The 25,722-nt window shown below is 46.9% G+C and overlaps 1 protein-coding gene and 1 long non-coding RNA gene across 5 annotated transcripts in view; one reads left to right on the top strand and one right to left on the bottom strand.

Moving 5' to 3' along the window:
- PDE1C (phosphodiesterase 1C) overlaps positions 1 to 25,722 on the bottom strand; it is a 1,454,702-nt gene that overhangs the window by 514,418 nt on the left and 914,562 nt on the right. For all 4 annotated transcript variants that reach the window (XM_077269307.1, XM_077269309.1, XM_077269308.1 and 1 more), the window contains one exon: positions 22,787 to 22,927. In XM_077269307.1, the coding sequence (XP_077125422.1) occupies positions 22,787 to 22,927 (141 nt within the window). The remainder of the gene's footprint in view (positions 1 to 22,786; positions 22,928 to 25,722) is intronic.
- Positions 15,943 to 25,722, top strand: part of LOC143782165 (uncharacterized) — a 104,470-nt gene continuing 94,690 nt past the window's right edge. The window contains exons 1-2 of the long non-coding RNA XR_013216880.1: positions 15,943 to 16,073; positions 17,977 to 18,064. This is a non-coding gene — a long non-coding RNA (uncharacterized LOC143782165). The remainder of the gene's footprint in view (positions 16,074 to 17,976; positions 18,065 to 25,722) is intronic.

The raw sequence follows: 25,722 nt of genomic DNA, 5'->3' as shown, positions 1-25,722 counted from the left end.
GTTTGTGAGGAGGATGAGGAGGAGTCAATGGAGGAGGAAGACGTCCGTCCAGAGGAGGGAGTTACCGAATTGTCCAGTACTCAGTGTGTACAGCGAGGGTGGGGTGATGACGAGCAGGCAGAGATCACGCCTCCAGCAGGGGACAGCGTTTCTTGGGCAGTTGGCAGTCTGCAGCACATGGTGGATTACATGCTGCAGTGCCTGAGAAACGACCGCCGCATCGCCCACATTCTCAACATGTCTGATTATTGGGTGTTCACCCTCCTCGATCCTCGCTACCGGGACAACGTAGAAAGCCTCATCACACCGTTGAACCGGGAGCGAAAAATGCGGGAGTACCAAGACACACTGGTCAATTCCATCATCTTCTCCATTCCAAATGAGAGAAGTGCTGCTAGTGCATTACAAAGCAGCTCAGTGCGTCCAGGCAGTGGAGGAGGCTCTGCACAAAGAGGGAGCAGAAGCAGTGCCTCTGCCCAAGGCAAGACCAGTATGGCCCAACTGTGGCACAGTTTTCTGTGCCCCCCACAAAAGTCTACACCATCACAGACGGCTCCAGTCAGCAGGAGGCAACGGTTCCGTCAGATGGTGACAGACTACATGTCTTGCCCTCTTGCTGTACTCCCAGACGGCTCTTCCCCTTTCAAGTTTTGGGTCTCAAAGCTGGATACATGGCCAGAGCTAAGCCAGTATGCATTGGAGGTGCTGTCTTGCCCTGCGGCCAGTGTATTATCGGAACGTGTCTTTAGTGCTGCAGGTGGTGTACTAACTGACCGTCGCATGCGACTATCCTCCGATAACGTTGACCGGCTTACTTTCCTGAAAATGAACAAGGCCTGGATCTCGCAGGAATTTGCCACTCCTCCTCCTGATTAAATAATTAGGTCACTGTATACGTTATCCAGGTCTCCTGTTGTGTTCATCTTTCTACCACCTGAACTTAAATTCCTGTGCTCCAACACCGCCAGTTGAGGCTCAGAAGTGCCGTCTGCACAGTCAAAACATACGACCCAGTGTTATTGGGTTTCAGTAACGTCAGCTGATCCCCAGCTGTGTAACCGGCAATGTGTCATGCGACCGCCACGCTGACACAACAACTGAAATGTAAGGGAATCTGTCCCCCCCCCCCCCCAAGGCGTTTGTTACTGAAAGAGCCACCTTGTGCAGCAGTAATGCTGCACAAGGAAAAGGTAGCTATTTTTGTTTAGCTCCTTGCACACGCAGAACTTAACACTTATAAAATGTGTCCACTGATACCGTAAAACCGTCCCGGAGGTGGGACTTTCCTTCGTAATGTGAAGCAGCAAAGCCGTCATTCCTACCCCCACGGCGCCGCGCACTGGCTCCTCAGCGTTGTTTTATTCCGTCCCGGAGCCTGCGCTGTTATGTTATCCCGTGGCCAGGCACACTTAGCGCTGCCCGTCTTCTGGCATCATTTGGTGTCAGGATGGCTGCGCCTGTGCGGCCGCGCTGGCAGAGAGCCCGCCTCGCAGTGTCTTCTGATTTAATCCCACTGGGGGCCTGGGATCCATGGACATGCGCAGTGCATATCTGAACCTCCACCTCTCACTCATTTCCCTATGGCTTCTTCAGACTGTTCGGTGTCAGCTGGTCCCTAATAGCATGCCACGGCCGTGACACCGCACAGTCTTAAGAAGCCGTAGGGAGGGGAGTGAGAGGCGAGGATATGCACTGCGCATGTCCATGGATCCCAGGCCCCCAGTGGGATTAAATCAGAAGACACTGCGAGGCGGGCTCTCTGCCAGCGCGGCCGCACAGGCGCAGCCATCCTGAGACCAAATGATGCCAGAAGACGGGCAGCGCTAAGTGTGCCTGGCCACGGGATAACATAACAGCGCAGGCTCCGGGACGGAATAAACCAACGCTGAGGAGCCGGTGCGCGGCGCCGGGGGGGTAGGAATGACGGCTGTGCTGCGTCACATTACGAAGGAAAGTCCCACCTCCGGGACGGTTTTACGGTTGCAGGGGACACATTTTATAAGTGTTTAGTTCTGTGTTTGCAAGGAGCATGATGAAAAGAGCCACCTTTTCCTTTTGCATCTTTTGTGCTGCACAAGCTGGCTCTTTCAGCTACAAACGCCTTGGGGGGGGGGGTTAAAGGTTCCCTTTCGACTTTCTCAGGCTTCGGCCTACATTGTGTTCCTCTGCTTTTCCACCTGTCCCTGGGCTCCAACACCGCCAGTTGCCGTCCAGAAGTGCTGTACGCACAGTCAACAGTCCCTCCTCTGTTATTGGGGTTCAGTAACGTCAGCTGTTCCCCTGCTGTGTGTGTGGCAATCCCTCCTCCAACCTCCTCCAACCTCCTCCTCCTCCACCTGTCCCTGGGCTCCAACACCGCCAGTTGCCGTCCAGAAGTGCTGTACGCACAGTCAACAGTCCCTCCTCTGTTATTGGGGTTCAGTAACGTCAGCTGTTCCCCTGCTGTGTGTGTGGCAATCCCTCCTACCTCCTCCTACCTCCTCCTCCACCTGTCCCTGGGCTCCAACACCGCCAGTTGCCGTCCAGAAGTGCTGTACGCACAGTCAACAGTCCCTCCTCTGTTATTGGGGTTCAGTAACGTCAGCTGTTCCCCTGCTGTGTGTGTGGCAATCCCTCCTACCTCCTCCTACCTCCTCCTCCACCTGTCCCTGGGCTCCAACACCGCCAGTTGCCGTCCAGAAGTGCTGTACGCACAGTCAACAGTCCCTCCTCTGTTATTGGGGTTCAGTAACGTCAGCTGTTCCCCTGCTGTGTGTGTGGCAATCCCTCCTACCTCCTCCTACCTCCTCCTCCACCTGTCCCTGGGCTCCAACACCGCCAGTTGCCGTCCAGAAGTGCTGTACGCACAGTCAACAGTCCCTCCTCTGTTATTGGGGTTCAGTAACGTCAGCTGTTCCCCTGCTGTGTGTGTGGCAATCCCTCCTACCTCCTCCTACCTCCTCCTCCACCTGTCCCTGGGCTCCAACACCGCCAGTTGCCGTCCAGAAGTGCTGTACGCACAGTCAACAGTCCCTCCTCTGTTATTGGGGTTCAGTAACGTCAGCTGTTCCCCTGCTGTGTGTGTGGCAATCCCTCCTACCTCCTCCTACCTCCTCCTCCACCTGTCCCTGGGCTCCAACACCGCCAGTTGCCGTCCAGAAGTGCTGTACGCACAGTCAACAGTCCCTCCTCTGTTATTGGGGTTCAGTAACGTCAGCTGTTCCCCTGCTGTGTGTGTGGCAATCACTCCTCCAACCTCCTCCAACCTCCTCCTCCTCCACCTGTCCCTGGGCTCCAACACCGCCAGTTGCCGTCCAGAAGTGCTGTACGCACAGTCAACAGTCCCTCCTCTGTTATTGGGGTTCAGTAACGTCAGCTGTTCCCCTGCTGTGTGTGTGGCAATCCCTCCTACCTCCTCCTACCTCCTCCTCCACCTGTCCCTGGGCTCCAACACCGCCAGTTGCCGTCCAGAAGTGCTGTACGCACAGTCAACAGTCCCTCCTCTGTTATTGGGGTTCAGTAACGTCAGCTGTTCCCCTGCTGTGTGTGTGGCAATCCCTCCTACCTCCTCCTACCTCCTCCTCCACCTGTCCCTGGGCTCCAACACCGCCAGTTGCCGTCCAGAAGTGCTGTACGCACAGTCAACAGTCCCTCCTCTGTTATTGGGGTTCAGTAACGTCAGCTGTTCCCCTGCTGTGTGTGTGGCAATCCCTCCTACCTCCTCCTACCTCCTCCTCCACCTGTCCCTGGGCTCCAACACCGCCAGTTGCCGTCCAGAAGTGCTGTACACACAGTCAACAGTCCCTCCTCTGTTATTGGGGTTCAGTAACGTCAGCTGTTCCCCTGCTGTGTGTGTGGCAATCCCTCCTACCTCCTCCTACCTCCTCCTCCACCTGTCCCTGGGCTCCAACACCGCCAGTTGCCGTCCAGAAGTGCTGTACGCACAGTCAACAGTCCCTCCTCTGTTATTGGGGTTCAGTAACGTCAGCTGTTCCCCTGCTGTGTGTGTGGCAATCCCTCCTACCTCCTCCTACCTCCTCCTCCACCTGTCCCTGGGCTCCAACACCGCCAGTTGCCGTCCAGAAGTGCTGTACGCACAGTCAACAGTCCCTCCTCTGTTATTGGGGTTCAGTAACGTCAGCTGTTCCCCTGCTGTGTGTGTGGCAATCCCTCCTACCTCCTCCTACCTCCTCCTCCACCTGTCCCTGGGCTCCAACACCGCCAGTTGCCGTCCAGAAGTGCTGTACGCACAGTCAACAGTCCCTCCTCTGTTATTGGGGTTCAGTAACGTCAGCTGTTCCCCTGCTGTGTGTGTGGCAATCCCTCCTACCTCCTCCTACCTCCTCCTCCACCTGTCCCTGGGCTCCAACACCGCCAGTTGCCGTCCAGAAGTGCTGTACGCACAGTCAACAGTCCCTCCTCTGTTATTGGGGTTCAGTAACGTCAGCTGTTCCCCTGCTGTGTGTGTGGCAATCCCTCCTCCAACCTCCTCCAACCTCCTCCTCCTCCACCTGTCCCTGGGCTCCAACACCGCCAGTTGCCGTCCAGAAGTGCTGTACGCACAGTCAACAGTCCCTCCTCTGTTATTGGGGTTCAGTAACGTCAGCTGTTCCCCTGCTGTGTGTGTGGCAATCCCTCCTACCTCCTCCTACCTCCTCCTCCACCTGTCCCTGGGCTCCAACACCGCCAGTTGCCGTCCAGAAGTGCTGTACGCACAGTCAACAGTCCCTCCTCTGTTATTGGGGTTCAGTAACGTCAGCTGTTCCCCTGCTGTGTGTGTGGCAATCCCTCCTACCTCCTCCTACCTCCTCCTCCACCTGTCCCTGGGCTCCAACACCGCCAGTTGCCATCCAGAAGTGCTGTACGCACAGTCAACAGTCCCTCCTCTGTTATTGGGGTTCAGTAACGTCAGCTGTTCCCCTGCTGTGTGTGTGGCAATCCCTCCTACCTCCTCCTACCTCCTCCTCCACCTGTCCCTGGGCTCCAACACCGCCAGTTGCCGTCCAGAAGTGCTGTACGCACAGTCAACAGTCCCTCCTCTGTTATTGGGGTTCAGTAACGTCAGCTGTTCCCCTGCTGTGTGTGTGGCAATCCCTCCTACCTCCTCCTACCTCCTCCTCCACCTGTCCCTGGGCTCCAACACCGCCAGTTGCCGTCCAGAAGTGCTGTACGCACAGTCAACAGTCCCTCCTCTGTTATTGGGGTTCAGTAACGTCAGCTGTTCCCCTGCTGTGTGTGTGGCAATCCCTCCTACCTCCTCCTACCTCCTCCTCCACCTGTCCCTGGGCTCCAACACCGCCAGTTGCCGTCCAGAAGTGCTGTACGCACAGTCAACAGTCCCTCCTCTGTTATTGGGGTTCAGTAACGTCAGCTGTTCCCCTGCTGTGTGTGTGGCAATCCCTCCTACCTCCTCCTACCTCCTCCTCCACCTGTCCCTGGGCTCCAACACCGCCAGTTGCCGTCCAGAAGTGCTGTACGCACAGTCAACAGTCCCTCCTCTGTTATTGGGGTTCAGTAACGTCAGCTGTTCCCCTGCTGTGTGTGTGGCAATCCCTCCTACCTCCTCCTACCTCCTCCTCCACCTGTCCCTGGGCTCCAACACCGCCAGTTGCCGTCCAGAAGTGCTGTACGCACAGTCAACAGTCCCTCCTCTGTTATTGGGGTTCAGTAACGTCAGCTGTTCCCCAGCTGTGTGTGTGGCAATCCCTCCTACCTCCTCCTACCTCCTCCTCCACCTGTCCCTGGGCTCCAACACCGCCAGTTGCCGTCCAGAAGTGCTGTACGCACAGTCAACAGTCCCTCCTCTGTTATTGGGGTTCAGTAACGTCAGCTGTTCCCCTGCTGTGTGTGTGGCAATCCCTCCTACCTCCTCCAACCTCCTCCAACCTCCTCCTCCTCCACCTGTCCCTGGGCTCCAACACCGCCAGTTGCCGTCCAGAAGTGCTGTACGCACAGAGCCAAACACCTCGCCAATGTGTTAGTGGGGTTCAGCACCGCCAGCTGTTCCCCTGCTGTGTATACGGCAACATGTACTGCGACCGCCACGCAGGCACAACAAGTTAAATTTAAGGGAACCTGTCCCCCCCCCCCCAGGCGTTTGTTACTGAAGGAGCCACCTTGTGCAGCAGTAATGATGCAAAGGGAAAAAGTGCCTCTTTTCGTGGTGCTCCTTGCACATGCTGAACCTAACACTTATGAAATGTGTCCCCTCACAGCGTTCAACCGTCCGGTAGGTGGAACTTTCCTTTGTCATGTGACGCAGCACAGCCGTCATTTTTACCCCCTTGTCGCCGTGCGCCGCCTCCTCAGCGTTGTTTGAATCTGTCCCGGAGCCTGCGCTGTTAGGTTACCCCTTGGCCATGCACACATTTTGCGCTGCCCGTCTTCTGACATCATTTGCTGTCAGGCTGGCTGCGCCTGTGCGGGTGCGCTGTCCGAGATTCAGCCTCGCGGTGTCGTCTAATGTAATCCCACCGCGGGCCTGGGATCCGTGTCCATGCGCAGTGCATATCCTCGCCTCTCACTCCCCTCCCTACGGCTTCTTCAGACTGTTCGGTGTCAGCTGATCCCTAATAGCATGCCACGGCCGTGACACCGCACAGTCTTAAGAAGCCGTTGGGAGGGGTGTGAGAGGCGAGGATATGCACTGCGCATGGACACGGATCCCAGGCCCGCGGTGGGATTACATTAGACGACACCGCGAGGCTGAATCTCGGACAGCGCACCCGCACAGGCGCAGCCAGCCTGACAGCAAATGATGTCAGAAGGCGGGTAGCGCAAAATGTGTGCATGGCCAAGGGGTAACCTAACAGCGCAGGCTCCGGGACAGATTCAAACAACGCTGAGGAGGCGGCGCACGGCGACAAGGGGGTAAAAATGACGGCTGTGCTGCGTCACATGACAAAGGAAAGTTCCACCTACCGGACGGTTGAACGCTGTGAGGGGACACATTTCATAAGTGTTAGGTTCAGCATCTGCAAGGACCATAATTAAAAGAGCTAAGTTTACCTTTTCCAGCATTAGTGCTGTACACGATGGCTCTTCCAGCTACAAACGCCTGGGGGGGGGGTTAAAGGTTTCCTTTCAACTTGCTCCAGTGCAGGCTTCGGCCTACACTCTGCTCCCCCTGCAGAGCCCGGGCTCCAACACCGCCAGTTGGGGCCCGGTACTGCTAGCTGCACAGAGAAAAACACCAGCCAATGTGTCAGTGGGGTTCAGCACCGCCAGCTGTTCCCCTGCTGTGCAGCCGGCAACGTGTCCTGCAACAGCCACGCAGGCACAACAGACCCAAAGCTGCCGCCAGTGCAGGCTTCGGCCTACACTCTGCTCCATCTCCTCCTCCTGCTGACCCCGGGCTCCAACACCGCCAGTTGGGGCCCGGTACTGCTAGCTGCACAGAGAAAAACACCAGCCAATGTGTCAGTGGGGTTCAGCACCGCCAGCTGTTCACCTGCTGTGCAGCCGGCATCGTGTCCTGCAAAAGCCACGCAGACACAAGAACTGAAATTGAAGGGAACCTGTCTCCCCTCCCCCAGGCGTTTGTACGTTTTTAAGGCCACCTTGTACAGCGGTAATGCTGCATGTGTGCAAGGTGGCTCATAAACGTATTCTCCTCGCACATGTGGAACGGAAAACACGTCTAAAATGTGTCCTCTGTGTGACCATTTAACCGTCCCGGTGGTGTGACTTTCCTTTGTAATGACACGCTGCAACCCCCTTGGTAGCGCTGCCCGTCTTCTGGCATCATTGTTTGGCTGCCTGCGCCTCTGCGGCCGCCCTGACCCACACAACGCCCCTCGGTGTCTTATTTCTTGGGACTGCGAGGGTGTGTTTGATGGGCATGAGCAGTGCATCAGTTCGCCTGTCCCTCATCTCCTTCCGCCTTCTTCAGACTGTGCGGCTTCATGGCCGTGGCATGCGATAAGGGATCAGCTGACGCCACATAGTCTGAAGCAGGTGTAAGAACCCAAGCGAGAGGCGAACATATGTACTGCGCCAGGCCATGAATCCCAGCCCCGCAGTGTTTTAACTATGTCAATACACTGCGGGGCTGTGATTCATGGGCATCGCGAACCGCACCAGCCAACATTAAATGAGGTCAGAAGATGGGCAGCGCTAACAGCGCTAGGCCAGGGGATAACACGACAGCGCAGACTCCTGTACAGCAAATAACAACGCTCAGGAGGCTGCACCCAGCACCAAGGTGGGATTCTTGACATCTGTGCTGCGTCTCATTACAAAGGGAACTCGCGCCTCCAACACAGTTTGACTGTATAAAGGGCTAAATGTTATACGTGTTCCATTCAGCGTGTGCAAGGAGCCAAATTAAAAGAGCAACCTTTGACTTGTGCACCACTACTGCTGCATAAGCTGTGGCTCTTCTACTTTGTAACCCCTGAGGGGGGGTTAAAGGTTACCTTTGAAACTGGTTCGATTAGGCTTCGGCCTACACTCTGCTCCCCCTGCAGAGCCCTGGGCTCCAACACCGCCAGTTGGGGCCCGGTACTGCTAGCTGCACAGAGAAAAACACCAGCCAATGTGTCAGTGGGGTTCAGCACCGCCAGCTGTTCCCCTGCTGTGCAGCCGGCAACGTGTCCTGCAACAGCCACGCAGGCACAACAGACCCAAAGCTGCCGCCAGTGCAGGCTTCGGCCTACACTCTGCTCCATCTCCTCCTCCTGCTGACCCCGGGCTCCAACACCGCCAGTTGGGGCCCGGTACTGCTAGCTGCACAGAGAAAAACACCAGCCAATGTGTCAGTGGGGTTCAGCACCGCCAGCTGTTCCCCTGCTGTGCAGCCGGCATCGTGTCCTGCAAAAGCCACGCAGACACAAGAACTGAAATTGAAGGGAACCTGTCCCCCCTCCCCCAGGCGTTTGTACGTTTTTAAGGCCACCTTGTACAGCGGTAATGCTGCATGTGTGCAAGGTGGCTCATAAACGTATTCTCCTCGCACATGTGGAACGGAAAACACGTCTAAAATGTGTCCTCTGTGTGACCATTTAACCGTCCCGGTGGTGTGACTTTCCTTTGTAATGACACGCTGCAACCCCCTTGGTAGCGCTGCCCGTCTTCTGGCATCATTGTTTGGCTGCCTGCGCCTCTGCGGCCGCCCTGACCCACACAACGCCCCTCGGTGTCTTATTTCTTGGGACTGCGAGGGTGTGTTTGATGGGCATGAGCAGTGCATCAGTTCGCCTGTCCCTCATCTCCTTCCGCCTTCTTCAGACTGTGCGGCTTCATGGCCGTGGCATGCGATAAGGGATCAGCTGACGCCACATAGTCTGAAGCAGGTGTAAGAACCCAAGCGAGAGGCGAACATATGTACTGCGCCAGGCCATGAATCCCAGCCCCGCAGTGTTTTAACTATGTCAATACACTGCGGGGCTGTGATTCATGGGCATCGCGAACCGCACCAGCCAACATTAAATGAGGTCAGAAGATGGGCAGCGCTAACAGCGCTAGGCCAGGGGATAACACGACAGCGCAGACTCCTGTACAGCAAATAACAACGCTCAGGAGGCTGCACCCAGCACCAAGGTGGGATTCTTGACATCTGTGCTGCGTCTCATTACAAAGGGAACTCGCGCCTCCAACACAGTTTGACTGTATAAAGGGCTAAATGTTATACGTGTTCCATTCAGCGTGTGCAAGGAGCCAAATTAAAAGAGCAACCTTTGACTTGTGCACCACTACTGCTGCATAAGCTGTGGCTCTTCTACTTTGTAACCCCTGAGGGGGGGTTAAAGGTTACCTTTGAAACTGGTTCGATTAGGCTTCGGCCTACACTCTGCTCCCCCTGCAGAGCCCTGGGCTCCAACACCGCCAGTTGGGGCCCGGTACTGCTAGCTGCACAGAGAAAAACACCAGCCAATGTGTCAGTGGGGTTCAGCACCGCCAGCTGTTCCCCTGCTGTGCAGCCGGCAACGTGTCCTGCAACAGCCACGCAGGCACAACAGACCCAAAGCTGCCGCCAGTGCAGGCTTCGGCCTACACTCTGCTCCTCCTGCTGACCCCGGGCTCCAACACCGCCAGTTGGGGCCCGGTACTGCTAGCTGCACAGAGAAAAACACCAGCCAATGTGTCAGTGGGGTTCAGCACCGCCAGCTGTTCCCCTGCTGTGCAGCCGGCATCGTGTCCTGCAAAAGCCACGCAGACACTTGCTCTTGTACCTTCTGCTCCCCATCCTGGTTCCAGTACCGTCAGCTGGTTCCGGGCAGAGCCTTTGGCTTAGGTGCCTCCCTCTGGGTATCCGAGTTCCACCAACGTCAGGTGGTCCTTGGTAGTGCTTTCAGGCACGGGTACCTCCTGCTTAGTAACCGGGTTCCAGTAACGTCAGCTGGTCCTCGGTAGTTCCATTGGCTCTTGGACCTTCGGCTACCCATCCGGGTTCCAGCACCGTCAGCTGGTTCTCGGCAGTGTCTTTTGCTCTTGTACCTTCTGCTCCCCATCCTGGTTCCAGTACCGTCAGCTGGTTCCGGGCAGAGCCTTTGGCTTAGGTGCCTCCCTCTGGGTATCCGAGTTCCACCAACGTCAGGTGGTCCTTGGTAGTGCTTTCAGGCACGGGTACCTCCTGCTTAGTAACTGGGTTCCAGTAACGTCAGCTGGTCCTCGGTAGTTCCATTGGCTCTTGGACCTTCGGGTAGCCATCCGAGTTCCAGTTCCATCAGCTGGTTCTCGGCATTTTCTCAGCCTTCTTGTACCTTCTGCTACATTTCCAAGTTCAAGAGACTAAACACGATGACCCGGAAGACCACCCCTAAGATGACGACGACACCAGAGACGACAACCACCATGATGACGACGACCCTGGAGACGATGACCCCGAAGACCACCCCGATGACGACGACCCCGGAGACGACGACCCTGAAGACCACCCCGATGACGACGACCCCGGAGACGACGACCCTGGAGACGACGACGACCTGGAAGACCGAGAAGCAGAAGAACAAGAGGCTGCAGAACAAAGAGCAGAAGAACATTAAGCATAACACTAAATATCAGAGCAAAAAATATTATCTAAATTATAAGCAGAAGAAGACTAAGCAGTGTATGGGGGTGAGTCCGTTCCTCCTCGTGGTGCCCCTGGATAAAGCCTGATGCTGCAGGCCAAACTGAACGCGGACAAATGTAACTCTTTTGTGACAGGCAGAACGGAAGGTGTAATCTTCAAAGTTTTATAGATAACAACTACGGGAATGCCTGTCACAAATAAGAATATGATGAAGAAGTAGAATATGATGAAGATAATAGTAAAATAAAAAGAATATGAACAATGTAACCAAAAAAATAATAGGTAGAAGATGAAGAAGAAGATGAATAAGGTGAAGAAGTTGATGTCAAAGAAGCTGATGATGAGGATAATGAAGAAGAAAGTGTGGGAGAAGTAAAAAAGAAGGTGAAGGGCGTGGAAGTAGTGAAACATCAATATCTGACAAAATAAAAAAAAAATTAACATAGTCAAAATCTTTCTACCGCCGAACGTCATAAAAAACCCCCAAAATCCTGCTATTCTATTACATTGGGCTAAACCTCTGTGCCTTTAATGTCTCCGCCACGTCCCCCAATACATCCTACATTATTCTTAGTTGTTTTCCTTCATGTAGAATGAACCTACAAGTTTATAAAGGGTTTATTTTAATTCCGATATTTTCGTCCCATTGACTTGCATTGGGATCGGGTATCGGTATCGGATTGGATCCGATACTTTGACGGTATCGGCCGATACTTTCCGATACCGATACTTTCCGATATCGGAAAGTATCGCTCAACACTACCCGGCGCCTATGCATGTCACAGAGATGACATCTGTTATGATCCTGGTGGTAGGATCTCAAACTGACCTGACAAATATACCCTGAGTATATAGGACAAGTTCTGGGGATGTGGAAACTATACTGACCGCAATCCTGATCCTATCCAAACACACTAAAGGCAGCTGTGGAACGTTACCTGAAAACCTAGACGTCTCGTCACAGCCTGAGAAACTGACTACCCCTAGAAAGAAAGCAAAGACCTCACTTGCCTCAGAGAAATGTACCCCAAAGTTTTAGATAGCCCCCCACAAATAATAACGGTGAGTCAAGGGGAAAACACAAACGTAGAGATGAAACAGATTTAGCAAATGAGGCCCGCTAATACTAGATAGGCAGAAAATAGATAGGTGTCTGTGCGGTCAGTACAAAAACTATCAAAAGTAAACCACGCAGAGAATACAAGAACCCCCACACCGACTCACGATGTGAGGGGCGCACTCTGCACCCCAGAACTAACCAGCAAGCAAAAAATCACATAAAAGCAAGCTGGGCTGAACTCATAATATAATGAGAAACGTTTTCAAGGAAATAATGAGAAACTGAACAAGCAAACTTAGCTTCTCATAGCAGGAGACTGGTCACAAGGAATATTCAGGAGGACACAGGATCAGGACTGAATACACCGACAGCAGGCAACATCTAAAGGTCCAGGTGAGTTAAATAGGCCCAGCCTAGCAGGAGATGAAACAGCTGAGCCCAGCCAAGACCAGCCATATCGCTAAAGGCCACCAGAGGGAGCCCAAGACCAAACTCACACAGTACCACTCATGACCACAGGAGGGAGCCCGAGAACGGAATTCACAACAGACATCCATGTGTGTTATGCGTATGCACATGTGCGGGACATTTTGTGGCCCGTGCTGACATTAAAAAACTACATGTCAGCGTGTTTTGCCCACGGACACACGGTCTGTGGAAACACACTGACATGTGCACAGACCCATTCACTTGAATAAGCAAATAGCACTCCGTTCCTTCTGAGTCTCTCCATATGGGTAAGTAGTACTGTACAGCCACATATGGGGTATTTTGTCTTCACTTTCCAATGGTATAAAATTCTGTGACACACCCATGGTGTCAATATGATCACTGCATCCCTAGATGAATTCATTGAGAGGTTTAGTTTGTAAAATGAAGTCACTTATGGGGGGTTCTGCTGTTCTGGCACCTCATGGGCTCTCCCAGTGGGTTATGACACCTGCAAACCATAACAGTAAAATATGGTGCTCCTTGCCTTCTGAGCTTTGCACTGTGCCTAAAAAATATTTCCCGATTACATGTAGTGTATTGGCACAGTCAGGAAAAAATGGACGTCAGTTTTGTTGTAAAAAAAATCTCTTATTTTATTAGCCATTAGAAAAATTAAAAACTTGGGGCTAGAACAACATTTTAGTGGTAGAAATGTAACTTATTCCTTCTTCACCGCTCAGTGGTATACAATTCTGTGAGGCACATGTGGTATTAATATGATCACTGTACCCCTATATGAATTAATTGGGGAGTGTAGTTTGTAAAATGTGTTTACATATAAGAGGTTTCTGTTGTTCTGGCACCTCAGGGGCTCTGCCAATGTGACATGGCACCATTACAGCAAATTCAGAACTCCAATATGGTGCCTCTTCCCTTCTGAACTTTGCACTGTGCCTCAAAAGTAGTATTCCCCTACATATGGGGTATTGGCGTACTCAAGAAAAATTGCACAACAACTTTTGGGGTCCAATTTATCCTGTTACCCTTGGTAAAATAAAAAATTGGGGGTAAAAAAGATCATTTTTGTGGAAAAAATATGATTTTTTTATTTTTACGGCTCCACATTATAAACTTTTGTGAAGCAATTGGGGGTTCAAAGTGCTCACCACATATCCAGATAAATTCCTTGGGGTGTCTAGTTTCCAAAATGGTGTCAATTGTTCTGGGCTTCCACTGTTTAGCTAAAGCAGGAATTAAAACATAACTTTTAATAGATATAAATAAGAAATGTATGAAACAAATGTCACCAAAAACGTGTCAATAAAAAGTACCACTAGGTATGTTCAAATTTGTGTACTATATTTAGATAAACACTAATGGATAAACTTCAGGACACTGGCAGTGGTCCAGTGTTCAAATGTTTAGACCAAGGAACCTGGTTTAGTGACAAAAAAAACAACATAAACCAATGGTACTTGCAAAGTACCCAAACCAATAATAAGGTACCCTGGTTGCATTAATATTAGCAGTCAATCATATACTGAAAAAATATATAATAATAAAGAGGGGTACAAATAATTGGGAGAATAAATAATTATGGAACAATCTCACTAATTATTGTCGAGGATGCGAGAGCCGGAACCCCAGTGGTGCTTCTATGACAAGTCCGTTTTGTCGCACGACTTCAGGATACAATTCCCTGTCAATCCCTATGGGGCTATTATTGATCTCAATCCCCGAACTCCTGTCCTTACAAGGACAGTCCACAGCTACCCCTACAAAATAACAAGCCCTGCACTCTCCCTAGAAGGTCCCAACGCGTTTCTTTGCAAGCAGGATCATCAGGGGACTAGCTTGCTGGGAGATAAAGTGCTTCAGTGCTAAAGATAGAGCTGCCACCCTCTATGCTGGACTGCAGAGAGTGGAGGGAACCATTGCTTTGAAATTTATATAGTGTGCTATAGGGCTGAAAATAACCAATCTCCTATTAGATAGGAGTCATGTGACCGATATAGCCGGTCTAATGGGTCAGATATAATATGACGTGCTGCTTAAAAAGCGCTAAAAGTCATTTCATAAAGCGAGCAATTGCGGGATATATCCCATCATAGACATAAATTGCCCCACCGATGCCCTTTAACTTACTTAAAAGCGCCGTAAAACTCCATGATTGCACTCAGAGGGTCATTTCCTGCAGTCACCGGAAGTGACTGTTACCATGGCCACGGTACGCTGACGAGAAAGCATACTTAATACAGGGATCGGCAACAATAACAGCGTTTATCAGTAAGCGAATATCGCTGGTGTGTACCCGATGTAAGAGATCATATAATAAACATACCAAGTAAGTTACCGGTGTATGTGAGGAAAAGAGACTTCCGGTAAGGGCAGATAACATGGTTGCCAAGGTGACAAACCAATCGCCACATCGGAAGAACCCAAACAGCAATACATCGGCGAAAAACAATGATATAGTACATTTAGGCAAGGATCATTATAGCTAGCTTACATTGCCAGTGGGCAATCGTTACTAGTCTGTCCTCGGATATAGAAATACACGTACTGAACGATGCTGCCGATCAGCGGTAAGAAACAACATCCGGTAATAACCGGATGTTGTTGTGGCCATGGAAACCGGACGCCTAGTAGTGGATGATTAGCGATGAAGAAACAGGTAAAGACCGGATATAATTACCACCGCAGCAACAAAGAGCGATTACATAATGGTGGCCAAATAAGGAAGAGTGCCATAAAATTATATGAAGGACATTATACGGTAGAGCCAATATAGATAATAAGTTGTGGGGACATTTTAAATGGATACGATCCATGTGTCCCCCTTAAGAAATGATATATATGCTACATGAACAACATAAGTTTTTTTGAAAAAAAAAAAAGAGTTGGAGAGCATATTGGTGATGTGGAACACAACAGAGACACGGCTGTGTCTCGACACATCAACCATATGCATAATGGACAGTTAAAGAATTTGCGTTTTGTGGCCACCATTATGTAATCGCTCTTTGTTGCTGCGGTGGTAATTATATCCGGTCTTTACCTGTTTCTTCATCGCTAATCATCAACTACTAGGCGTCCGGTTTCCATGGCCACAACAACATCCGGTTATTACCGGATGTTGTTTGTTACCGCTGATCGGCAGCATCTTTAAAGTACGTGTATTTCTATATCCGAGGACAGACTAGTAACGATTGCCCACTGGCAATGTAAGCTAGCTATAATGATCCTTGCCTAAATGTACTATATCATTGTTTTTCGCCGATGTATTGCTGTTTGGGTTCTTCCGGTGTGGCGATTGGTTTGTCACCTTGGCAACCATGTTATCTGCCCTTACCGGAAGTCTCTTTTCCTCGCATACACCGGTAACTTACTTGGTATGTTTATTATATGATCTCTTACATCGGGTACACACCAGCGATATTCGCTTACTGATAAACGCTGTTATTGTTGCCGATCCCTGTATTAAGTATGCTTTCTCGTCAGCGTACCGTGGCCATGGTAACAGTCACTTCCGGTGACTGCAGGAAATGACCCTCTGAGTGCAATCATGGAGTTTTACGGCGCTTTTAAGTAAGTTAAAGGGCATCGGAGGGGCAATTTATGTCTATGATGGGATATATCCCGCAATTGCTCGCTTTATGAAATGACTTTTAGCGCTTTTTAAGCAGCACGTCATATTATATCTGACCCATTAGACCGGCTATATCGGTCACATGACTCCTATCTAATAGGAGATTGGTTATTTTCAGCCCTATAGCACACTATATAAATTTCAAAGCAATGGTTCCCTCCACTCTCTGCAGTCCAGCATAGAGGGTGGCAGCTCTATCTTTAGCACTGAAGCACTTTATCTCCCAGCAAGCTAGTCCCCTGATGATCCTGCTTGCAAAGAAACGCGTTGGGACCTTCTAGGGAGAGTGCAGGGCTTGTTATTTTGTAGGGGTAGCTGTGGACTGTCCTTGTAAGGACAGGAGTTCGGGGATTGAGATCAATAATTGCCCCATAGGGATTGACAGGGAATTGTATCCTGAAGTCGTGCGACAAAACGGACTTGTCATAGAAGCACCACTGGGGTTCCGGCTCTCGCATCCTCGACAATAATTAGTGAGATTGTTCCATAATTATTTATTCTCCCAATTATTTGTACCCCTCTTTATTATTATATATTTTTTCAGTATATGATTGACTGCTAATATTAATGCAACCAGGGTACCTTATTATTGGTTTGGGTACTTTACAAGTACCATTGGTTTATGTTGTTTTTTTTGTCACTAAACCAGGTTCCTTGGTCTAAACATTTGAACACTGGACCACTGCCAGTGTCCTGAAGTTTATCCATTAGTGTTTATCTATATATAGTACACAAATTTGAACATACCTAGTGGTACTTTTTATTGACACGTTTTTGGTGACATTCGTTTCATACATTTCTTATTTATATCTATTAAAAGTTATGTTTTAATTCCTGCTTTAGCTTTGTTCCCCAAATTTAGGTAGGATCATGTGATTTATCACATAATATTATTTATTGCTGTTTTCGCTTCCACTGTTTAGGCACATCAGGGGCTCTCCAAACGCGACATTGTGTCCAATCTCAATTCCAGCCAATTTTGCATTGAAAAGTCAAATGGGGCTCCTTCCTTTCTGAGTTGTGCCATGCACCCAAACAGTGGTTCACCTGCACAGATGGGGTATAAGCGTTCTCAGGACAAATTGCACAACAACTTTTGGGGTCCAATTCCTACTGTTACCCTTGGTAAAATGAAAAAAATTAGATTTGACAAATTTTTTTTTTGTAAAAGTTAAATGTTCATTTTTTAAAAACTTTACCAAAATTCCTGTGCAGCACTTGAAGGGTTAATAAACATCTTAAATGTGGTTTTGAGCTCCTTGAGGGGTGTAGTTTTTAGAATGGTGTCACTTTTGAGTATTTTCTATCATATAGACCCCTCAAAGTGACTTCAAATGTGATGTGATCCCTGAAAAAAAAATGGTGTTGTAAAAATGAGAAATCGGCATTTAAATTTTAACCCTGACAACTTCCTAACAAAAATTTATTTTGGTTCCAAAATTGTGCTGATGTAAAGTAGACATGTGGGAAATGTTACTTAAGTATTTTGGGTGACATCTTTGTGATTTAAGGGCGTGAAAATTCAAAGTTGGAAAATTGCAAAATTTTCTAAATTTTCACCAAATTTCCATTTTTTTTCAAAAATAATCACAAGTCATAAAAAAATTTCACCACTTTCATGAAGTACAATATGTCACAAAAAAACAATGTGAGAATCACCTCATAAAGGGACTGTGGTCAGAATTGTCAAAACTGGCTTTGTCATTAACATGCAAACCACCCTCAGGGATTAAGGGGTTAAAGTCTAATGTTTTGCATATTACCGTACTCCTGTCTTTGAATTGTGGTGCTGCGTCATTCATTTTGTCTCATATTTATTATTTCATTTATGTATGATTTTAGAAGAGTTTTCAACCAAAATTAAAGTGCACCATATTTGTGCAAAGAAATGCACTTCTAAGGTCAACTTAGAAGCCAGGTGGTCAGCCAGGTATGTGTAGTTTATAAATATATAAATGTATCACTTACAAATGGAAGGCTTTAAATTAAATGCAGCATAGTGACACATATGTACAGTATACTCAAAAGCAGTTGTACAAAGAAATTCAGTCAAATAGTCCCCAATGTACTGAAGGTATTACAAGTTGTGAGCTTTTATATTTAGATCTACTTCTTGTAAACATGTGTCTCCAATTTTTTGGGGGCAAAATACTCTATTAATAAATGTGGGTCCGTATGCGTCGGATTGTCTTCTCACTGGTGCACATTATAGTAACCATTTTTTCTAAAGAAGTCTCAAATCTAAAGGTTTAGTGTTGGAAAACACTGCTGTTCCTCATACAGTAAATTATTACTTTATTTCATCTGGGGCACCAGTGCCATAGAAGAGAAGTATTATATATTATGGTATTTTGAAAGAGCTGCCTATTTATGTGCATTGGGATCTAGAGAACAGAAGCCTGGAAATAATCAGGAGTGATAAAACATCCTATATTATTAATGCTGTATAACAGCATATCTCATACCATGACATTAGTGAATTGTGGATTGACAAAGTAATCCCAAGAGCCAAAGGAATAGGGGAAAGTCTTGCCACTGCACAAGGCAGTAGAACATTCTAAATAACAGAAGAATTAATTCATTGGATTTTTGAAAGCCTTAGCATACAATGTAATAAGCTGCAGTGCAAAAAAACGAAGGTATTCAGCTCTGGAATTAAAATCAAAAGTCTTTATTTGACAACTTTAAAAAGAAGCTGCTTGACAAGCTGGTGCATACCGGAGGAAGAAATGCCTTGAGCAATTGGACGCGTTTCAAACACGTGTTGCATTTTCTTGCGTTAAGCAGGCACGTCAAAACGACGCATGCGTACGCATCCGCATACAACGCATGTCCCTGCATACCCAATGTTAAAGATAGGTACGCAGGACGCATGCGGAAGTAAACGGAGCTTAAGGAAAGAAGTCCACAGCACCACGCTGTGCACTCAAACACTAATGTGAACTTAGCCTTAGAAAATGTTCACCTGAAAGTTTAATGAGCCATAAAATCCACTTTTAAAAAAATTAAAATACATTAAAAATAAAGCAGACTACAAAATGCAGAAGCCCTAGATGCTATAAATTAGACTGATGGCCTTAGTCAGTCTTAGAGCCCCTATAAACAATAGATGGTCATTTGGCCGATTGTTTGTCTGGCAGCAATCTTTCCCAACTTCGATAATACTCAGGAATTCAGGGCTACTGTGTCCTCTATGAAAAAGCCTAGTTTGGTGATGGCTTAATTAGACGAGAACAAAAGGATAGTCAATCCAAGGTCAAACATGCTGGATCCTTATCTCTCGTAACATCATTTTTCGGGGGGAAGTCGAGAGGTCCCATACACATTAGACTATCTGCTGAGCCTGTTGGTATTGGCAGGTTCAGCCAAGATTAGTGTAATGTATATAAGGATCTTTAAACATCCCTAATAAAAAAAAATATGCCATTGATAGTAGAAGATCACCTTTCGAATACAATTGGAATGCAATTAAATGTCTCTCTGTACAGTGATCAAAGAGGCTAGTTGGTATAGAGGAGTGGGGGGCATGATACCATGATTCACACCATGACATCAAATTGGTGGCAATGGTGGTGTTCAGACATCTACCCCGTGTCCCAGAAATTGAAGGCAAGAGGAGCCTGGAGCACAATTAGCTGACCTAACCTAGTTATACTTTCTACACATAATGATTCTGTTCTCAGATTTTTATTAGTCATACATTTTATATGATGAACGTTCTCCATTTAATTAAACGTTTTGACTCTTTCAATGCATTAATGCTTACAATCTAATGTCCTAACATATAAAACACTTTTGGAATACTAAAAAAAACAAGTTTGGAACAAGCCATCCAAACACCAAGTAAAGAGCCTCACAAGGAGGTTGACATTATCCAAGTGCCTTTTGTGAATCCTGAACCAATTAGGATTGTCTTTTACAGTATCTGGCTTTACTTTTTATGTTAAATTCTTATGTATTTATGAGGCCATCAGAGCATTTGCTTATTTTATTGGATATAATATTTTTTCTTATTCTGTGCAAAATGATCACTAAAACTTGAAAAGCAAACTGTTATATTGCTATATGAATACATGGGAGATCATCAAAAGGGAGTAAATGATATACACTGCTCAAAAAAATAAAGGGAACACTAAAATACCACATCCTAGATATCACTGAATGAAATATTTCAGTTGCAAATCCTTATTCATTACATAGTGGAATGTGTTGAGAACAATAAAATGTAAAAATGATCAATGTAAATCAAAATGACTATCCCAAGTAAGTCTGGATATGGAATGATACTCAAAATCAAAGTGGAAAATCAAATTACAGGCTGATTCAACTTCAGTGGAAATGCCTCAAGACAAGGAAATGATGTTCAGTTGTGTGTGTGTTGCCTCCTTGTGCCTGTATGACCTCCATACAATGCCTGGGCATGCTCCTGATGAGGCGGCAGATGGTCTCCTGAGGGATCTCCTCCCAGACCTGGACTAAAGCATCTGCCAAGTCCTGGACAGGCTGTGGTGCAACGTGACGTTGGTGGATGGTGCGAGACATGATGTCCCAGATGTGCTCAATCGGATTCAGGTCTAGGGAACGGGCGGGGCCAGTCTATAGCTTCAATGCCTTCATCTTGCAGGAACTGATAACATACTCCAGCCACATGAGGTCTGGCATTGTCCTGTATTAAGAGGAACCCAGGACCAACCACACCAGCATATTGTCTCACAAGGGGTCTGAGGATCTCATCTCGGTACCTAATGGCAGTCAGGCTACATCTGGGGAGCACATGGAGGGCTGTGCTGCCCTCCAAAGAAATGCCACCCCACACCATTACTGACCCACTGCCAAAATGGCCATGCTGAAGGATGTTGCAGGCAGATCACTCTCCATGGAGTTTCCAGACTCTGACACGTCTGTCACATGTGCTCAGTGTCAACCTGCTTTCATCTGTGAAGAGCACAGGGCGACAGTGGCGAATTTGCCAATCCTGGTGTTCTGTGGCAAATGGCAAGTGTCCTGCAAGGTGTTGGGCTGTGAGCACAACCCCAATCTGTGGACATCAGGAACTCAGACCATCCTAATGGAGTCAGTTTCTATCAGTTTGTGCAGACACATGAACATTTGTGGCCTGCTGGAGGTCATTTTGCAGGGCTCTGGCAGTGCTCCTCCTGTTCCTCCTTACACAAAGGCTGAAGTAGCAGTCCTACTGCTGGGTTATCACCCTCCTAAGGCTCCCTTCACATCTCCTGGTGTACTGGCCTGTCTCCTGGTTTCGCCTCCAGCCTCTGGACACTACGCTGACAGACACATCAAACCTTCTTGCCACAGCTCGCATTGATGTGCCGCCCTGGATAAGCTGCACTACCTGAGACACTTGTGTGGGTTGTGGAGTCTGTCTCATGCTACCATGAGTGTGAAAGCATAACCAACATTCAAAAGTGACCAAAACATCAGCCAGAAAGCATTGGTACTGAGATGTGGTCTGTAGTCCCCACCTCCAGAATCACTCCTTTAGTGAGGGTGTCTTGATAATTGCCAATAATTTCCATCTGTTGTCTATTCCATTTGCACAACAGCATATGAAATTGATTGTCAATCAGTGTGGCTTCCTAAGTGGACAGTTTGATTTCACAGAAGTTTGATTTACTTGGAGTTATATTCTGTTGTTTAAGTGTTCCCTTTATTTTTTTGAGCAGTGTACATAGGGATGTGTGCTATGTACACTAACCTAATAAGTTAGGCACATTTGTTTATGTAGCACTAAATGTCTTGAAGCTTTTATTATAAAATTTGGAAGTGAAACCATATTAAATTTATTAGCTTATAAGAAACAAAAAGTAGGCTGTAAATTTTTATTTGATTTCTACAATGGGACAACTGATATGGTTGCACTTCCATTTGTCAGCAAACATGGGTCCCACAGCAAAAGAGAATAAGAGTGATAAGAAGAAAGATACATTTTCTAAAAAAAAACTGTATCTGATCCTTAACTCCTGGTTTAGTCAAATGTGAACTTAAAGGGAATCTGTTAGAGGGTTCCACCCTCCCAAGCCGTCTTTATGGGCATGCAGGTCATAGGAAGCTGAATAAAATGATACATTGATATCTGAGATCTGATGTCTTATCTCAGAGAAATCCAGATTTTTCTCATATGTAAATGACCTAAAAGGATGGGGCAGACACTGATCTCCTTGATAATCTGCATCTAGAGATTATTGTAAATAAAAGGAGCGTTACCAATGTGATACACGTAACTAACACAGAATAGTAGAACTGAACTTTGTTTCATGACAAACACCTTAGCTGTTGCAGCTCTTATAGCTCTGCTGTATTGTCACAATATAGCAACCCTGTCTTCCTGTAAGATGGAAACTGAAGCTGAGGGAAACCTGCAGATGTGTTAGTTATACTCACACATAGCTCTGCACTGAGATGAGGAGAGCAGAGAGCGGTCATTACAAATCACACTGGTAGCTCCCCCTTTTATTTATAATAATCTCTGGAGGCAGATTCTCATACAGATCAGTGTCCAGCCCGTAGTCCTGAACATCTTCTTTACATATAAGATAAACGTGGATATCTTTGGAATAGGACACAAGATCATATTAGACATTTTAGATCTATAGAAAAAAATATAATATTAGATATAAAACTCATTACTTACCGCTAACCCTGATTTAAAGAGAAAGTAATGAACAGTTTGTGTTACATCTGCTGCATGAATCAGGTTGTGATAAGGATTTTTATGTTTAGTATATCCAACTTCCAGCGCCTCCACAAAAGATACAAGTGCAGAGATTGGTATCTAAAATAGAAAGCACTATGATTATTTTGTTTCCTAGATGTAATATAATTAAGAGGAAACCCGACTATTTCATAACACATAATCCAGTAATGAAAATCCTTAAACATGAGACAATAAATTCAAGCTGCAAAAAAAGTAAAATAAAGGACATATATACAGTAGATATAACATGTAGGTTACACATATGTAATGATTGAAACTTTACCACATCCCATTGAATAATTGTATCACTATTAATGAGACTGCTGAAATACTTACAGTGAAGATGCCCTCTGTAACCAGAAGTTGAGGTCATAAAGGGCTTGTCCAGGGTTAACATATTGATGACCTTTCATAGGATAGTTCATCAATGTATCGGTGACCGTCTGACACCGAGGATCTGACACCCAGTGCCCCCACCAATCAGCTGCCATCTGATCAGGCACCAGTATATTGCTCACGCTGAGCCGCTGCCAAAGCAGCTACTAGTTGAGTGGTTGGAGTGCCCAATTTCATTCATGTGTTAATGCTGACAAGCCCTTCAAGTCACCAGAGCTATATGATTTGGGGTAAAGAAATATCCATAGGAAAATACAGAAAAGTTAATTTGTTTTTATCCACAATGAATTGCAGAAGAACATAAATGAAGAGAATAGAAATTAAGTTAAATGTATATATTAATACGATTAATACATTATAATACAGTGTGCTTTACATTATACAGTACAAAAAATCCATACATATGTTATTTTAGATATACGCCATTTATGTATTTGTATTGACGAGCACAGACACAACATTGATGTAGAAATTGCTAAACATAATTACTAGCATTGGCCACTCATAATATATAGGAGTCCACACATACTGTATATTCCCATGAAAAAAACAGAATGTAAATGTATGCATTTATATGTACCTTGGATCCAGCAAATATTCATCTTCACTTATTAGTAAAGCAAATTATTACAGAAACAAACTTATTTCGACCATCACTTACAGTGCCACATACAAAGATAACATTAATTTATCTACTATTATACACAAATCCCAGCAAGATTAGATAAAGCACAAGGGGACAAAAGAGTATTTTCGGCTACAAAGTATTTTATTATAGAAACATATTAGTATATACAAAGTTTAGAACAGAATATTCAAGCCAAAGCAGGTAATGGTGGATCCCATAAACAATCATTATAGTTCCATACTACTAGCATCAATAGTCACTTTAATCCCGTAGAAATTACAGAAATAAAGTTAGATATATATCAAAAACAACTCCCAAACACCCATGTATTCCCGAAGCATAAATTTGAATATTCAATTCTTAACTTGTGCCTATGCATGGGAATGGATTGCAGTGACCAAAAAAACCTCCTGTTGTACACTAGAGAGGCAGCATCATATGTGTTCAGTAGTAGAATGCTGGTGCTAAAGTGCCAATAGTGCAGCTGCCAACATAATCATAGCCATATAGATCAGGAAGGAATTGCTAGAGACAGTACTTACTAATGTTAGGAGGGACCCCGACCTGCCACCCCTACGTGCGTTTCGAAGTCTCTTCTTCAGGAGACATGATTAATTTATCTACGTATGGTATGAGTCATTGAAACAACTTCCAACTCTCTGATTCAAGCACATCTATGCCACATACAAGGTTCTTTTTATTTAAATAATAACATTTAGGCTACAAATATATTTTTAAAACCATGTGTACAGAACAAAAGTCACAAAAAAAACAATTTAAAATAATAAATGGACATAAAACAGAATGGGTTCACAACTTTGCAGCTATGCCAAAAGAAAAACTGTGCCTCTATAGAAATAAGACACTAGTTCTGGTGCACTAGAAGAGGCCATGTATTACACATATTTCAGTGGACACTGTGGAATACTATATTTCTCCTGCAGTGGAAAGTTTGAGTTAAAATGAGCAGTGGCATGAGTTGAGATAAATGTGTCATGGCATAGGACATGGTTCATGTCCTGCTCTCTCGGGGTTAATATTGCTGGCCTCTCTTTGGATCTGGGAGGGGTATTTATACATATTCCAGGCTAGGATTCCCTGTCAGCTATACCTTCGATAAGTCTGTGTGTCTGACCCCTTTAATTGTGTGCTCGGTTTGCATTTGCTTGTTTTGTTCTCTGTGCTTTACTCTGCTTGTTTGTTCTGTTGGCTTTCTGACCTTTAGCTCCCTTTCTGACTATCCCTCCGCCTCACCCCTTGGTTACCTCATTATCTCTTGGTTTTGACCTAGGCACACTTAACTACTCTCCAGTGTATATCGTCTCCTTTGCATCTAGTGCCACCCTCGACCACCTCCTTCTCTGTTACGTGGTTCAGGTCCTGTTTGCGATCTAGTGAGTTTTCTGCCGCCCTGTTCTCAGCTCCCTTGCTGCAGCATGCAGCAGTAATACCCGGGAGTCATGACATTATAGCTGACTCTGCAGTCTAACCCTAGTGGTGTGGTGTTAGTATATTATGGATCCGGTACAGGCTCTCACAGAACAGGTTAATGAGCTCTCCCAGCTTATGCAGAAGCTGTCCATGGAGCAGCAAGTTCTGGTTCGCTTGCACCAACAGGTGCATAGAGATGTGGCAGGCGCTCGTCAGGGGTCTGCTCCATCAGGGTTCCAGGAGGGGGGCCCCACTAATGTATCCATAGTGGACTCCGATCCACCGGTAAAGTTACCCAACAGTTTTTCCGGAGATGAAAAATTGATTATGGTCTTTAAGGAGGGATTCAAGTTGTTCTTTGAATTACATTCCCTGGACTCTGGAAATGAAAGGCAGAGGGTGGGGTCGTAATGTCCTT

This window comes from Ranitomeya variabilis, chromosome 6 (genome assembly GCF_051348905.1).
Source record: "Ranitomeya variabilis isolate aRanVar5 chromosome 6, aRanVar5.hap1, whole genome shotgun sequence".
Classification (NCBI taxonomy): Eukaryota; Metazoa; Chordata; class Amphibia; order Anura; family Dendrobatidae; genus Ranitomeya; species Ranitomeya variabilis.
The sequence above is the reverse complement of the archived record's forward strand: the minus strand, read 5'-3'. Positions and strand labels throughout refer to the sequence as shown.